The 15,691-nt window shown below is 41.4% G+C and overlaps 1 protein-coding gene across 2 annotated transcripts; it reads right to left on the bottom strand.

Moving 5' to 3' along the window:
- Positions 1-495: 495 nt before the first annotated feature.
- LOC109864996 (dihydropteridine reductase-like) lies at positions 496-13,927 on the bottom strand. Of its 2 annotated transcripts, none has more exons than XM_020453104.2 (8): positions 13,685-13,927; positions 12,855-12,996; positions 12,383-12,475; positions 12,144-12,240; positions 11,621-11,761; positions 4,920-5,028; positions 3,489-3,572; positions 496-1,717 (listed from the first exon to the last, which is right to left on the bottom strand). In XM_020453104.2, the coding sequence occupies exons 2-8, from the start codon at positions 12,936-12,938 to the stop codon at positions 1,615-1,617; spliced, it is 711 nt and encodes a 236-aa protein (XP_020308693.1). In that variant the 5' UTR covers positions 12,939-12,996; positions 13,685-13,927; the 3' UTR covers positions 496-1,614. The 2 variants fall into 2 exon arrangements, with proteins under 2 accessions (XP_020308693.1, XP_031653949.1); XM_031798089.1 differs by lacking the exon at positions 13,685-13,927 and adding an exon at positions 13,232-13,250.
- Positions 13,928-15,691: the final 1,764 nt, after the last annotated feature.

Here is a 15,691-nt window from a genome sequence, read left to right as displayed (position 1 = left end):
ATCCAAAGTAAAAAACACATATCAAATATTGCTACACAAGACCGAATCGAGGTGGTCGGTCACATTTGACTGGTGAATTGAGTTGTTATCTAGGAGCACCACCTGGTGGGGAAGGCACTGGAAATGTCACTGGAAATGACCATGAGTGAGCTAGATCAAGTCAAGGCAGGTAAATAATGTAACTGGTCTCCAACCCCATTCAAAATAGTAGGTCTTTAATCGTAGGCGAAATCATCTAATTATGACCAGTGAAGTTCAATGAAATATAATATTATTGTGGATGAGGGGAAGGTGGGCAGGGATCTGGATTTTAGTGGTGGTGGAACTGCTACAAATCCCTGATCCCCAAAATGTGTTTATTCTCTATAATAGTTTTCTATTAGTCTGTAGTAATGCTTCTAGCACTGAGATTCAGTGCCTTAGACCACTGCGCCACTCAGGAGCCCGAGTGATGCTGTAGTGTTTTGATTGTTTCTCACAAATTATGAAATCAGATTGTGATTAATGTGGATTTTTATTCACATTGAGACAGAGGAGGTAAAACCACATCAAACAGCACAAAATTAAAAAAAAATTGTTATGAGATATTGATAATAGTACTTAGACAGTACATCTTCAACCAACCATTCACACGCATATTGGGTACACTCGGCACAAGACACAGAGTATCGCAACTCCACTGAAATGTATTGTACGTTTGACATTAAGACAGCGGCTTACTCATTTTCATCAATCTCAAACTGGATCAAAATAATTCAAAATAAGTAAATCTACTTGAGGTTCATGTTTCCTCTGCAACTGATTCATTCTACCACTAGATGGTATTGTGGGCATATTTGTCTTACCGTCCCCACTCTCCTACCTTCCCCTCCCTCCTCTCTATACCAGGGATAATCAACTATATTCAGCCATTTATCGACGGTAAATCGACCACAAGAAGTCCAAACAGATAATATTTGACTAAAACATAATAATTTCAAACCCTGCTTACATTTCTATAAGGTCACATACACTGACTGTACAAAATAGCCTCAATTCGTCGATGCATGGCTGGATGTCCTTTGGGTGGTGGACCATTTTTGATACACAAGGGAAACTGTTAAGTGTTGCAGTTCCTGACACAAACCGGTGCGCCTGGCACCTACTACCATACCCCATTCAAAAGCACTTAAATACTTGTTATTGCCCATTCACCCTCTGAACCCATTCACCCTCCTCCCCCTCATCTACACTGATTGAAGTGGATTTAACAAGTGGCATCAATAAGGGATCATAGCTTTTACCTATATTCACCTGGTCAGTCTGGTCAGTCTCCTATTTTGTGGGTAGGGCCTGTGTCTTATTGTGTTGTTAGGCCTGTGTCTGATTAGGGGTGTAGGGCCTATGTCTTATAGTGTGGGTAGGTTCTATGTCTTATAGTGTGGGTAGGTTCTATGTCTTATTGTGTGGGTAGGGCCTGTGTCTTATTGTGTGGGGTAGGGCCTATGTCTTATTGTGTGGGTAGGAAATGTGCCTTATTGTGTGGGTAGGAAATGTGCCTTATTGTGTGGGTAGGAAATGTGCCTTATTGTGTGGGTAGGAAATGTGCCTTATTGTGTGGGTAGGAAATGTGCCTTATTGTGTGGGTAGGGCCTGTGTCTTGCCTCCGGTGGTGGTGAGCTGCATCAGACTTCCCGATGCTGGACGATCCGCACCGGTGGCCCAACTGAAGAAAGTTCTAGAAGAACGAAAAATAAGACTATGAGAAAATAAGAAAAGTAAGAGAATGAGACTATGAAATGGCTAGACTATGGGTGCTAGCAGTTACTACTTGTAAATGAGTACAAGTGAAACATGGTTGTCTTACAGTACATGATATAAGTGTCACGCCTTGGTCATTGTGTTTTGTGTTTTCGTTATATATTTTGGTCAGGCCAGGGTGTGACATGGGTTTACGTGTTGTGTTTCGCATTGGGGTTTTATAGGATTGGGATTGCTATGATTAGGGGTGTGTTTAGTTAGGCTTGGCTGCCTGAGGCGGTTCTCGATCAGAGTCAGGTGATTCTTGTTGTCTCTGATAGGGAACCGTATTTAGGTAGCCTGAGTTTCGCTTTGTATTTCGTGGGTGATTGTTCCTGTCTCTGTGTAGTGTTCACCAGATAGGCTGTATTTAGGTTTCACGTTCCGTTTGTTGTTTTTGTATTTATTAGTTATTTCATGTATCGTCACTTTTTTCTTCATTAAAGACATGAGTAACCACCACGCTGCATTTCGGTCCGACTCTCTTTCAACAAACGAAGAACGCCGTTACAATAAGAGAGTCCACGTTTTAATTAAGCACTGGGTGAGATTAAGTTGTTTTCTATATGTCAAAGTCTAGAAGAAATTTCAAGAAGGCCACAATATTGATGGCTTTTATGTATTTCATACCTCTGTGCCTCTTAGTTATGTTGTTAGCCAATTACCTATTTCAACAGCAACTATATCATGAGATTGATATTCACAATTCAAAGTCAACATTCTACAAATGGACATTTGATAAGCTGATAAACTGAATCAAAGTGCTCATTTAAATTCCCCTCCCATTGCTTCTACTTATACTCCCAGACCCTCATCTGTTTCTACTGGTAATCTGCAGGGTTAATGTTGTCCAACCCTTCTGGGATTATAAAACTGGATCAAATCCCATCTAATCTCTACTGTGTACAGAGGAGTGACTGGAGACTATGTGCTCTGTGTCTAAACTGACATGAAAAGAGGAACACAAACTTTAGGGGCTCCATACACTAGTTTATGGGCTCCATATACTAGTTTAGGGGCACCATACACTAGTTTATGGGCTCCATATACTAGTTTAGGGGCACCATACACTAGTTTAGGGGCTCCATACACTAGTTTAGGGGCTCCATACACTAGTTTAGGGGCTCCATACACTAGTTTAGGGGCTCCATACACTAGTTTAGGGGCACCATACACTAGTTTAGGGGCTCCATACACTAGTTTAGTGGCTCCATACACTAGTTTAGTGTGTTAGTTACAGTACATAGTTAACATTGCATTTACAGCAAATTTGGGTAAATCCAAGACTATATCCAGTCAAGAGTATTGAAGAAATGTAAGATTATAATTAGTTGATTGATATGTCCATCAAATTAACCTTTTGATCACATTACAGCATTATTCAAACCAGACATTGGGCTCTAAATATCTTTTGGCAAGACTTTAACAAATAATACTGCAATACAATTGAGTAGGCCATTTTCCCAGGCCAAGAGACAGCATTGCCATGTTCTGGTGAAATACTGGTGTACAAAAAAGATTGTCTACAATTATGGTCATACGTTGAAGAAAGAGCTAAATCTGTATGTTCTAAACCTTTAGAATAATTACATTTAATGACTGTCTTACAGCATAAATATACAAATCATTTTAAATCTCAAGATTAACTAAATGATCAGTAAAAACATACAGTAATGAAAACAACCCATCATCCACCATATCACACTCACTCTGCAATGTACTCCAGTGGTGTCCAGGAACCAAAGTCTGCATCAGGCATGAACTTCCTGTTCATTGGAGTATCCAAGGTTACCCTGTGTAATCAAGTCACATGACAATGTTCTGGTGGTGGTAGGAACTGACTACCTGAGGCCTGAAGCTCTGGTCCTGGACTGATTGTAACAGGCCCATGTAAACCCCTTGTCCACAGACAAAAAAACAATAGTAAAGCTAAAGTGTAAAGATGATATTTACCACCAGCAAGCATCCGACAACCTCTGATGAAGGCCTTTCACTGTTATATTTTGAGATGAGCATGATAATTGATACATAAATACTTGCATATATTGAAATATGATTTTACATTTCAGTTGTATTAGTTGTATGTTTGAATGTGCACAGATGCAGCCTACAGTCTTTTGAATGAGCACAGATGCAGCCTACAGTCTTTTGAATGAGCACAGATGCAGCCTACAGGCTTTTGAATGAGCACAGATGCAGCCTACAGGCTTTTGAATGAGCACAGATGCAGCCTACAGTCTTTTGAATGAGCACAGATGCAACCTACAGGCTTTTGAATGAGCACAGATGCAGCCTACAGGCTTTTGAATGAGCACAGATGCAGTCTACAGTCTTTTGAATGTGCACAGATGCAGTCTACAGTCTTTTGAATGAGCACAGATGCAGTCTACAGTCTTTTGAATGAGCACAGTTGCAGTCTACAGTCTTTTGTGCACAGGTCCAGTGAATAAAGCAACCGTCCTATTCGTATTGGGAGTGCAGAAGAATTGCAAGTCATGGGGGTAATGCTAACCATATGTGACAGCTATGTGACAGCTAATAGTAGCCTGGCAGGTGGTCACAGTCCAACCTTATGCAATTGGAATATACCATAAAAGATAACAGATGAGAATATTGACTACAAAACTCAGATACAGGCTTCTCATGCTGACAGTGCAAAAAACGTGCTTTACATCCATTTGTTAATCAATGAAACTATATATACACAGATAGCTGCTCATGAGGTGAATACATGTAATATATTTGTAATGTAACTTTTGACCTCCACTGTTGCAAATAAATTAAATTCCTAACGACTATTTCCAATGAGTGCAGGTTTTTCCTATTCCTATTCCTAATTAGTAAGTAATAAACTGTAAAAATAACAAATGGTATGTTTGACAAGTTATAAACTGTAATAATAACAAACGGTATCTTAGGCAGGTTTCTCCTATTCCTAATAAGTAATTGATTAACTGCAATAAAAACAACAAGATACCTCACAATTTAATCATTTAGCAGACACTTTTTAGGCAGAGCAATTAAGGTTAAGTGCCTTGCTCAAGGGTACATCAACAGATTTTTCAACTAGTTGGCTGAGGGATTTGAACCAGAGACCTGTTGGTTACTGGCCCAACGCTCTTAACTGCTAGGCTACTCACGGTAGTATGGCAACTGCCACAGCTCCAGGGGGCATCCCACTGTCTTCTCCTGCTAAACTCTGACAGAGCTGGTGGACTGCTGACTTGGCCATGCCATAGCCCACCATGCCTGAGGAGAGAGAGAAAGACGGAGGGATGGAAAGAGGGACAGTGAAATAGGAGAGATGTTTGGATAAAATCAGATAAACACCAATAAATCTTACCATAATAACAAGGGACATGGAAATATACACAATACTAGAATTACAAAGTAATCCAATGATTGTCGGATGTGGTAGGGCTTGCAAACTATTACAGACTACAAAGGGAAGCACAGCCACGAGCTGCCCAATGACACGAACCTACGAGACGAGCTAAATAACTTCTTTGCTCGCTTCGAGGCAATCAACACTGAACCTGTCCCTGACTGAGTCTGTAATAGCAACATGTTTCAAGCAGAGTCCGTGTACCCAAGAACACGAAGGTAACCTGCCTAAATGACTACCAACCCGTAGCACTCACGTCTGTAGCCACTAATTGCTTTGAAAGGCTGGTCATGGCTCACATCAACACCATCCTGCAAGCAACCCTAGACCCAAATCAATTTGCATACCGTCCCAACAGATACACAGATGATGCAATCTCTATTGCACTCCATACTGCCCTTTACCACCTGGACAAAAGGAACCCCTATGTGAGAATGCTATTCATTGCTACAGCTCAGCATTCAACACCATAGTGCCCTCAAAGCTCATCACTAAGCTAAGGACCCTGGGACTAAACACCTCCCTCTGCAACTGGATCCTGGACTTCCTGCCGGACCGCCCACAGGTGGTAAGGGTAGGTAAAAACACATCTGCCACGCTGATCCTCAACACGAGGGCCCCTCAGGGGTGCATGCTCAGTCCCCTCCTGTACTCCCTGTTCACTCATGACTGCATGGCCAGGCATGACTCCAACACCATCATTAAGTTTTCCAACAACACAACAGTGCTAGGCCTGATCACCGACTACGATGAGACAGCCAATAGGGAGGAGGTCAGCGACCTGGCAGTGTGGTGCCAGGATTCCAACCTCTCCCTCAACGTGATCAAGACAAAGGTGATGATTGTGGACTACAGGAAAAGGAGGACCGAGCACGCCTCCATTCTTATCGATGGGGCTGTAGTGAAGCAGGTTGAGAGCATCAAGTTCCTTGGTGTCCACATCACCAACAACCTTCATGGTCCAAACACAGCAAGACAGTTGTGAAGAAGGCACGACAAAGCTTACTCCCCCACAAGAGACTGAATAGATTTGGCATGGGTCCTCAGATCCTCAAAAAGTTCAACAGCAGCACCATAGAGAGCATCCTGACTGGTTGCATCACTGTCAAGGCGCTAAAAATGGTCAAAGACTCCAGCCACTCTAGTCATAGACTGTTCGCTCTGCTACCGCATGGCAAGCGGTACCGGAGTGCCAAGTCTCGGTCCAAAAGGCTTCTTAACAGCTTCTACCCGCAATCCATAAGACTCCTGAAAGAGCAAAACAAATGGCTACCCAGACTATTTGCATTGTCCCGCCCCCCCTCTTTTATGCTGCTGCTACTCTTAATTATCTATGCATTGTCACTTTAACTCTACCTACATGTACATATTACCTCAATTACCTTGACTAAGCTGTGCCCCTGCACATTGACTCTGAACTGCCTGTATATAGCCTCGCTACTGTTATTTTACTGCTGCTCTTTAGTTATCTATTTTTTACTTTCCACTTATTTTTCTTAAAACTGCATTGTTGGTTAAGGGCTAGTAAGTAAGCATTTCACTGTAAGGTCCACACCTGTTGTATTCGGCAAATGTGACAAATACAATTTGATTTGATATACAGTACCAGTCAAATGTTTGGACACACCTACTCATTCAAGGGTTTTTCTTTCTTTATTTTTTTTACTATTTTCTACATTGTAGAATAATAGTGAAGACATCAAAACTATAAAATAACACATCTGAAATCATGCATTAACAAAAAAAGTGTTAAACAAATCAAAATATATTTTATATTTGAGATTATTCAAAGTAGTGACCCTTTTACTTGATGACAGCTTTGCACACTTTTCACAATCTCTCAACCAGCTTCACCTGAAATGCTTTTCCAACAGTCTTGAAGGTGTTCCCACATATGCTGAGCATTTGTGGCTGCTTTTCCTTCAATCCACGGTCCAACTCATCCCAAACCATCTCAATTGGGTTGAGGTCGGGTGATTGTGGAGGCCAGGTCCTCTGATGCAGCACTCCATCACTCCCATTCTTGGTCAAATAGCCCTTACACAGCTTGGAGGTGTGTTGGGTCATTGTCCTGTTGAAAAACAAATGATAGTCCCGCTAAGCGCAAACCAGATGGGATGGCGTATCGCTGTAGAATGCTGTGGTAGCCATGCTGGTTAAGTGTGCCTTAAATTCAAAATAAATTATAGACAGTGTCACCAGCAAAGCACCCCCACACCATCACCCTTCCTCCTCCATGCTTCATGATGGGAACCACACATGCAGAGATCATCCATTCACCTACTCTGCGTCTCAAAGACACGGTGGTTGGAACCCAAAATCTCAAATTTGGACTCATCAGACCAAAGGACAGACTTCCACTGGTCTAATGTCCACTGCTCATGTTTCTTGTCCCAAGCAAATCTCTTCTTCTTATTGGTGTCCTTTAGTAGTGGTTTCTTTGCAGTAATTTGATCATGAAGGCCTAATTCACGCAGTCTCTTCTGAACAGTTGATGTTGAGATGTGTCTGTTACTTGGACCCTGTGAAGCATTTATTTGGGCTGCAATCTGAGGTGCAGTTAACCCTAATGAACTTATCCTCTGCAGCAGAGGTAACTCTGGGTCTTCCTTTCCTGTGGCGGTCCTCATGAGACCAGTTTCATCATAGTGCTTAATGGTTTTTGAGACTGCACTTGGAGAAACTTTAAAAGTTCTTGAAATGTTCATAATTAACTAACCTTCGTGTCTTAAAGTAATGATGGACTGTCATTTCTCTGCTTATTTGAGCTGTTCATCCCATAATATGGACTTTGTCTTTTACCAAATAGGGCATTCTTCTGTATACTACCCCTACCTAGCCATAACACAACTGATTGGCTCAAACGCATTAAGAAGGAAAGAAATTCCACAAATGAACTTTTAACAAGGCACAACTGTTAATTGAAATCCATTCCAGGTGACTACCTCATGTAGCTGGTTGAGAGAATGCCAAGAGTGTGCAAAGCTGTCATCAAGGCAAAGGGTGAAGAATTTGAAGAATCTCAAATATAGAATCAAAAATATAAAATATATTTTGATTTGTTTAACACTTTTTTGGTCACTACATGATTCCATATGTGTTATTTCATAGTTTTTTTTATTTTTTAAATACCCTGGAATGAGTAAGTGTCCAAACTTTTGACTGTCACTGTATGTGTTATTACAAACAGTATATTTTGAACTCAACATACATTCACTACACATTTATAACTTCCTGTTGATATACTATGGACAAATATTCTGGGTGCTTTTGGTTCCCAAACTTTGCCCATGGCAGTATTGAGATGACTGCTTGTTTCACAGACATGCTTGTTGCTAAGACACCACTGGCAAGACCAGCTGTCCTTAAGACACCATTGGCAAGACCAGCTGTCCCGAAGACACCACTGGACACCAAACTACCCAAAAGGCAGTATTTCACCATAGAGAACTCAGTAAATCTGGTTGAGAATGTCTTTAGATCAGACACACTATTAGCTAGGTAAGCTCTTAAGTATTAAAGCTAATAAATATTAAGCTAAAGATATAAGCACAAATAACCCCTAAACACATCTTTAAGCACTACTACCGTCTTCCAATGTCTTGTTTTTGTCAGTAATCCAGACAATTTGTATTTTGATCATAAATACTTCAAGAGCAGTTTTTTCCCCCCATCTTCATAACATTAAATACATCTGAAACTTTTGGTCCAAAAATATGCAGAACAACGAATCCATGCTTTTGTCACTTCAAGATTAGACTACTGCAATGCTCTACTCTCCAGCTACCCGGATAAAGCACTAGTGCTAAATACAGCTGCTAGAATCTTGACTAGAACCAAAACATTTGATCATATTACTCAAGTGCTAGCCTCTGGATTCTTGTTAAGGCTAGGGCTGATATCAAGATTTTACTGCTGACCTACAAGGCATTACAAGGACTTGCTCCTACTTATCTCTCCGATTTGGTCCTGCCGGACATACCTACACGTACGCTACGGTCACAAGACTCAGGCCTCCTAATTGTTCCTCGAATTTCTAAGCAAACAGCTGGAGACAGGGCTTTCTCCTACAAAGCTACATTTTTATGGAATGGTCTGCCGATCCATGTGAGAGATGCAGATCCGGTCTCAACCTTTAAGTCTTTACTGAAGACTCATCTCTTCAGTAGGTCCTATGATTGAGTGCAGTCTGGCCCAGGGGTGCGAAGGTGAAAGGCAAGGCACTGGAGTGACAAACCACCCTCGCTGTCTCTGCTTGACCGGCTCCCCTCTCTCAGCAGGGATTCTCTGCCTCTGACCTATTACAGGGGATGAGTCACAGGCTTGCTTGTGCACCCCCATGCCGTCCCTAGGAGGGGTGCGTCATGTCGTGCCAGGCTTTTTTCGCTATACTCGACTTGACTGACGTGACCTTCCTGTCTGGTTTTGCGACCCTTCGTACTCGTGCGCTGGGGGAGTTCTTCATGGGCTATACTTGGCCCTGTCTCAGGGTACTAAGTTGGTGGTTAGTTGATATCCCTCTGGTAGTGTGAGGGCTGTGCTTTGGCAAAGTGGGTGGGGTTATATCCTGCCTGGTTGGCCCTATCCCCGGTCAGGGCCAGAGTGTTCCCAGACCCCCCCGTCTCAGCCTCCAGTATCTATGCCGCAATAGCCCTTGTGCCGGCGGGCTAGGGTCCGTCTGTCCTATCTGGTGTAATTCTCCTGTCTTATCTGGTGTCCTGTTCAATCTTAAGTATGCTCCCTCTAATTCTCCCATCTCTGTCTCACACTCTCTCTCTCCCCCCTCGGAAGACCTGAGCCCTAGGACCATGCCTCAGGACTACCTAGGCTGATGACTCCTGGCTGTCGCTGTCCCCAGTCCACCTGGTCGAGCTACTGATCCAGTTTCTACTGTTCTGCTTGCGTCTATGGAACCCTGACCTGCTGTTTCGACCCTCTCTCTCTCTACCGCACCTGCTGTAACAACCTCTGAATGCTAGGCTATGAAAAGCCACCTGACATTTACTCCTGAGGTGCTGACCTATAACCACTGTGATTACTATTTGACCCTGCTGGTAATCTATGAACATTTGAATGTCTTGAAGAACAATCTGTCCTTTATGGCCATGTACTGCTTCTATATCTGAATTGTTTGTTCTTTGCTGTTTTATGCTGGGTTTCTGTATAAGCACTTTGCGATTTCTGCTGATGTAAAAAGGGCTTTATAAATACATTTGATCGATTGAATAGGCATAAGGCAACCGATGCACTTGCAGTACCTGTTAATGGTCATATTAAAGATGTATTTCTAAGACTCACACACTTCTGCCACAAGGAAGCTCTGAGCGTTACTTGACATGAATTTAAGAGATCATGAAAATCTGTAAATCTTTTGGGTTATAGCATCGACTTTGTAAAACAGGGTAAATACTGTAGATCCTCTTTTCATTCAAATAAATATAGACAAACTTTCTTCAATATCAAAATCTTATTCATATTTTATGGAGAAAACCCCCCACACAGGTGACAGTTAAACTATAGGAAACATCCCCCAAAAATTAGACATACCACTGTCAAAAAAAGTAATCTAAACCAAGCCTGTGAGTGAAATCCCTACAATTTCATGGCCTGTGTCTAGTGTAGCACTAGTTTCTACAGTAATCTACATTCAATGGGAGAACAGCACAACACACTCTAACCATGTCTACAATTGGAGACCCAAATTCTGCTGACTCATTCTCCTCCCCAACCAAACAGCCAATGAGAGTGGGGGCTTTATGCCGACTGCTGATCAGGGATTTTAGGTGCCCTAGTGTCAGGATTTATATTGTTCTCAGGACCATCACATGGGTTACACACCACACAGGGAATGGCATGGTTGTTGGGTCCTATAGGTAACATCACATGCATACAGGGTCAGGCTTAAAATACCGGAGAGCATTGTGTGATAAACCATAGTAGTAACAATTTCTCTCCTCATTAAAATAAATATAATATTCAACATGTTACTCATAGTTTCATTTCTACTATATATCAGTCTTTTTTGCATTTCATGGGTTCCTTGCTTTACAAATAGTTTGATGACGTAAGCTGCTATCAGGCAGGCACCCTTAGAAATAAAAGTTGGAATGAGACGGTGGTCAGAACAGAGGCACAGTCAAACAGTGTCAGTATGAACAACATTACAGGAGAAAAGAACAGCAGGGTGCCATTTATTGAGATGTACTGGAGGGAGCTCTGCAGAGTGGTCACTAGCTGGCACAACCACAGCCACAGCCACATAGTCATACAATCTGATTTTAAACTTAACCTTAACCACACTGCTAACCCTAATGCCTAACCCTAACCTTAAATTATGACCAAAATGCAAAAAATAATAATATAGAATGCCAATAGAATCAAATAGAATACCAGTAGAATAGAATATAACCCCAGTAGAATAGAGTACCAGTAGAGTAGAGGTAAGTGGTGTCTTACCACTAGTACCACCCAGTGATGCTTTAGCCCCAGCCAGTGTCAGTAGTCCACCCTGCTTCAGGTGCACAGCAGCCAGATGGCTAGATATGGTAGAGGTCCACACACTCTGCTTCCACATCATGTCTGTGTTTTTGTACAGGTCTAAAAAACAACATACATAAGAGAAGATGTTTGAGGACCAACATTGCAACATTGAATGAACCATGTAATTAAATGGAACGAACAAACATCCCTATTGAATGTCAGATGAGAATTCAGCCTATGGGGAAATTGGTTTGAAAGGGGTTTAAATGTTTAAGGGAGATATTTACATTTTAGCAGACGCTCTTATCCAGAGCGACTTACAGTAGTGAGTGCATACATTTTCATATTATGTTTGTACTGGTCCCCTGTGGGAATCAAACACACAACACTGGAGTTGCAAGTGCCACATGGTACCAACTGAGCCACAAGAGACCTGGCATTCATATCACAGTGTGTGTTCAAAATGAACTGATAATATCTCAGTGAAACACTTTTGAACCTTTGGAGCTGCAATTTCCTCCAGCCCATCCACCTGCCACACACAAGATGGCATCCACTTTCTGGTCCCCTAGCAACTGGGCCACATCTGCTGTCACCTGCAGCAAGAGATAACAGTCTATTACAACGGGCTAGAATCTGGGTGTTTTACGGTAATTATCCAGCGTTTTGCAAATCAACGGAGTGTTCAAAAAGCTGTCAACATCACAGAGGGAGCAGGTGAAAGCACGCTCCTCCTACCTGTCCTGCTTGCTCAGTAAATGACTCCGACAACTTCACCAGGACGTTCGCGTTTGCCTCTTCACTGGCAACGATATCGATGCTGGCTACCCACTTTTGGAAAATAAAGAAAGAACAGCGCATGAAACATTTGCAATCTTTGGAAAATAGGATGGTGATATCGAACTATCCTTCAACGTCGGCTATTTATTCCACATGCAATCCAAAAGTAGGCTCAGTAAATTATAACAACTGATTATATGTTTTCCGATAGCTCTGGGCTGGCATCGTTAAAACGTCTTGATAATGACAATTGATGATGACAATTTCAATGGTTTAATTTATTTTTCCTTGCTTCTTACCATAGCATCTAGGGCTAGGCCTACTCAACAAGTGGTTATTGGAAATATAATAGACACTGGGACAAGCAAAGGCTCACAATCATTTCGTAATTGTATTCTATATGAAGAAAAAAAACAAGTATAGCACTCACCCATCCTTTAGATTTGAAGTGCTGAACAATTTTGCTACCCAGTGCACCTCTTCCTCCGTATACGAGTACCCGACTGGCAGCCATGCTTTCTTTACTATGCGCTTCAAGCAATGATGACTATTTCACTACCATTACACGACAGCTACCGTAGAGAAAGCGAGAGAGAGAGAGAAAGGGAGAGAGATATACACCCACCCCCAATATTTAAACAGACACACTCAGCACATCAGAGGCAGACCTTAGTTCAATATTGTTCTATGTAAAAATGCGTAAGCTATGATAACATTATCAGTGCATAGGTTAGCCTACACCAGGGATGGCCAAATACCAGGCCGCGGTCTGCATACATTTTGAACTCAGTCAAGGTCTCAACTTACTGTTGAGAGCTAGAATAGTAGAATACACAAGGCACAATTTCTGAATTTGGTTGTGCATCAGCAGTCTTTCTCTTGTTATGTCAGTCACTGACAGTCACTCAATTAGCCCATGCAACGTTAGCTGGCTGCTAGACTAACTGTTAGCTATCTAAACTTGTAGTAATCATGGTCGAATTACCAACCAGGGCCCCCGTTGATTTTGTTAGTCACTCTCACTCAGATATCATATTATGGTAAATGTGTAGAATTGCAGGAAATTAGCTGTAAACTGCGCATTTTTCTCACTGCCCCATGGCAAAATGAGTAGAATTGCATGAAATTAGTTATATAATTGAAAAATCTTCTCTCCACCCCATGGCAAAACGTGTTGAATAATTTAGCATTTTTGAAACACCTGAAACAGCTTTTTCTAAAGTCATAATCATTAAGCTTAATTTGATGTAAAAAGCATACCTCTTCAGCTGTCTGTATCCTCAAATATAATTTTCCCTTGTGGCGACCAGCAAAATTGCCTGAATGTTTGTTGTTTTACTATCCTTGTGAGGACTTCTGTTACACACAAGGATAGTTAAACACACAAACACATACACACACACACACACACATGATGTGCATACTCATGTATTCAGATAAAATAAAAGTACAGGATTTGGATACAGCAGCAGTGAGACAGCCACATGTTATGACAGCAGACCTGGCCTGTGGGAGTACATCCTAGTCATCCTGAGTACAGCATGTCTGAATCTGTCACAGCAACACAGCTCATTGAGATGTCATCAAATCATTTTCATGCCCTGGGCTTTCACTCGCAGTCAAACATATCAGGCTAGATTTCTAATTGCACACCAAATGAATACACATTTGAAATAAACACCAGAAAATGATACAGCGAAATTCAAAATGTTTGCTCGCATAGACTAGTATTTGATCACGCCGCGTTGACCAAGTAATTTCTGTAGATTACGATACATTAAAATAACAGTGTGTCCAGGTTTAGGCCCATTGACCAGCACATACGGTTATTTAACTTGGATGAATATTATGATAGCCTGGGTGGGAGTCTGTTAGTGGTTTAGTTGTGATGAAACAGGACTTGGCTAAAGCAAGAATAGACTGTTACCCACGCTAATGATAAGATGGTGAGGAGGGAAGGAGGCATGCTGGTAGGAACAACACTAGGTGTGGATTGGGGGGTATATAATGGTAGGGGAAGCAGTGTTGATAGCTAAAGTCTAGAGGAGCAAATACTATGATCAACTCCCCGGAGCAGTGTGTTGAACATCATGATCATCCCTTTACATTCTGCTGCATCGACAGAAACATCTTGCTGTTTGATAAGTGCACAAAAGACAGAAGAATACAGGGGAAATGTTTTCATATCATTTAATGTGTCGTAATCTACAGGCATTACTTGGTCAAGTCGTTTAAACTGTGAATGAAGTATATAATAATTCGATATTATAAAATGGTATATTTTGATGTCCCACCACTTCTTCGGTTTGACCACTGGGTGTCATCAAAAGTCTTTGATTAAGTAAATAGATCTTCTATTCAGTGTTAGCACTAATTGGGGGAAAATGTGTATTTCATAATCAACAAAGGCAAACAAAGTGTTTCATCTCAAGTTGAGGAAATAAAAATGCCTCGGGGATGGCATAAGACATTTATCCTGGCATCCTATATACCATGACTAGTCCCAACCAGTTTGATAGATATGACTTACTAGTAGTTAGAAATCCATCAAACTAGTTTGGTCAACAGCCCAATTGCCCACAGGTGAACTGACCTTTCATGTTGTGAGCCAGATCGTTAAGGTGGATATGCAGTGAGGACGCAGACAAGGAAGGCTTGTGCAAATCCCCACAATGAATATCACAAAACGTATTCACAGTGAAGGAGGGGAATAAACTGGTGAGTAAGTGGCGACTGTACAAGATATACAGTCAGGTCCCAAATTATAGGCACCTTTGATCAGTGATGGAAAAAGTACACAATTGTCATACTTGAGTAAAAGTAAAGATACCATAATAGAAAATGACTCAAGTAAAAGTGAAAGTAACCCACTAAAATACTGCTTGAGTAAAAGTCTAAAAGTATTTGATTCTAATAATATTTAAGTATCAAAAGTACATTTCATTGCTAAAATATACTTCAGTATCAAAAGTAATAGTAGAAAGTATTTCAAATTCCTTATATTAAGCAAAATAGACAGCACCATTTTCTTGTTTAAAAAGAAATCTACAGATATCCAGGGGTACACTCCAACACTCAGACATAATTTACAAACAAAGTTAAGTGAGTCCGCCAGATCAGAGACAGTAGAGATGACCAGGGATGTTCTCTTGATAAGTGTGTCTATTGGACCATTTTCCTGTCCTGGTTAGCATTCAAAATGTTACGAGTACTTTTGGGTGTCAGGGAAAATGTAGGGAGTAAAAAGTACATAGTTGTCTTTGGGAA

This window comes from Oncorhynchus kisutch, linkage group LG19 (assembly GCF_002021735.2).
Source record: "Oncorhynchus kisutch isolate 150728-3 linkage group LG19, Okis_V2, whole genome shotgun sequence".
Classification (NCBI taxonomy): Eukaryota; Metazoa; Chordata; class Actinopteri; order Salmoniformes; family Salmonidae; genus Oncorhynchus; species Oncorhynchus kisutch.
The sequence above is the reverse complement of the archived record's forward strand: the minus strand, read 5'-3'. Positions and strand labels throughout refer to the sequence as shown.

What these genes read in the sequence shown, in the direction of transcription:
- LOC109864996 (XM_020453104.2), bottom strand. Translation starts at nt 12,938, where the DNA reads ATGGCTGCCAGTCGGGTACTCGTATACGGAGGAAGAGGTGCACTGGGT. An exon ending in ACTTCAAATCTAAAGGATGG is followed by an intron (nt 12,476 to 12,854) that starts GTGAGTGCTATA and finishes ATTTTCCAAAAG; the next exon opens with TGGGTAGCCAGCATCGATAT. An exon ending in GTGGCAGTTGCCATACTACC is followed by an intron (nt 3,573 to 4,919) that starts GTGAGTAGCCTA and finishes TTGATTACACAG; the next exon opens with GGTAACCTTGGATACTCCAA.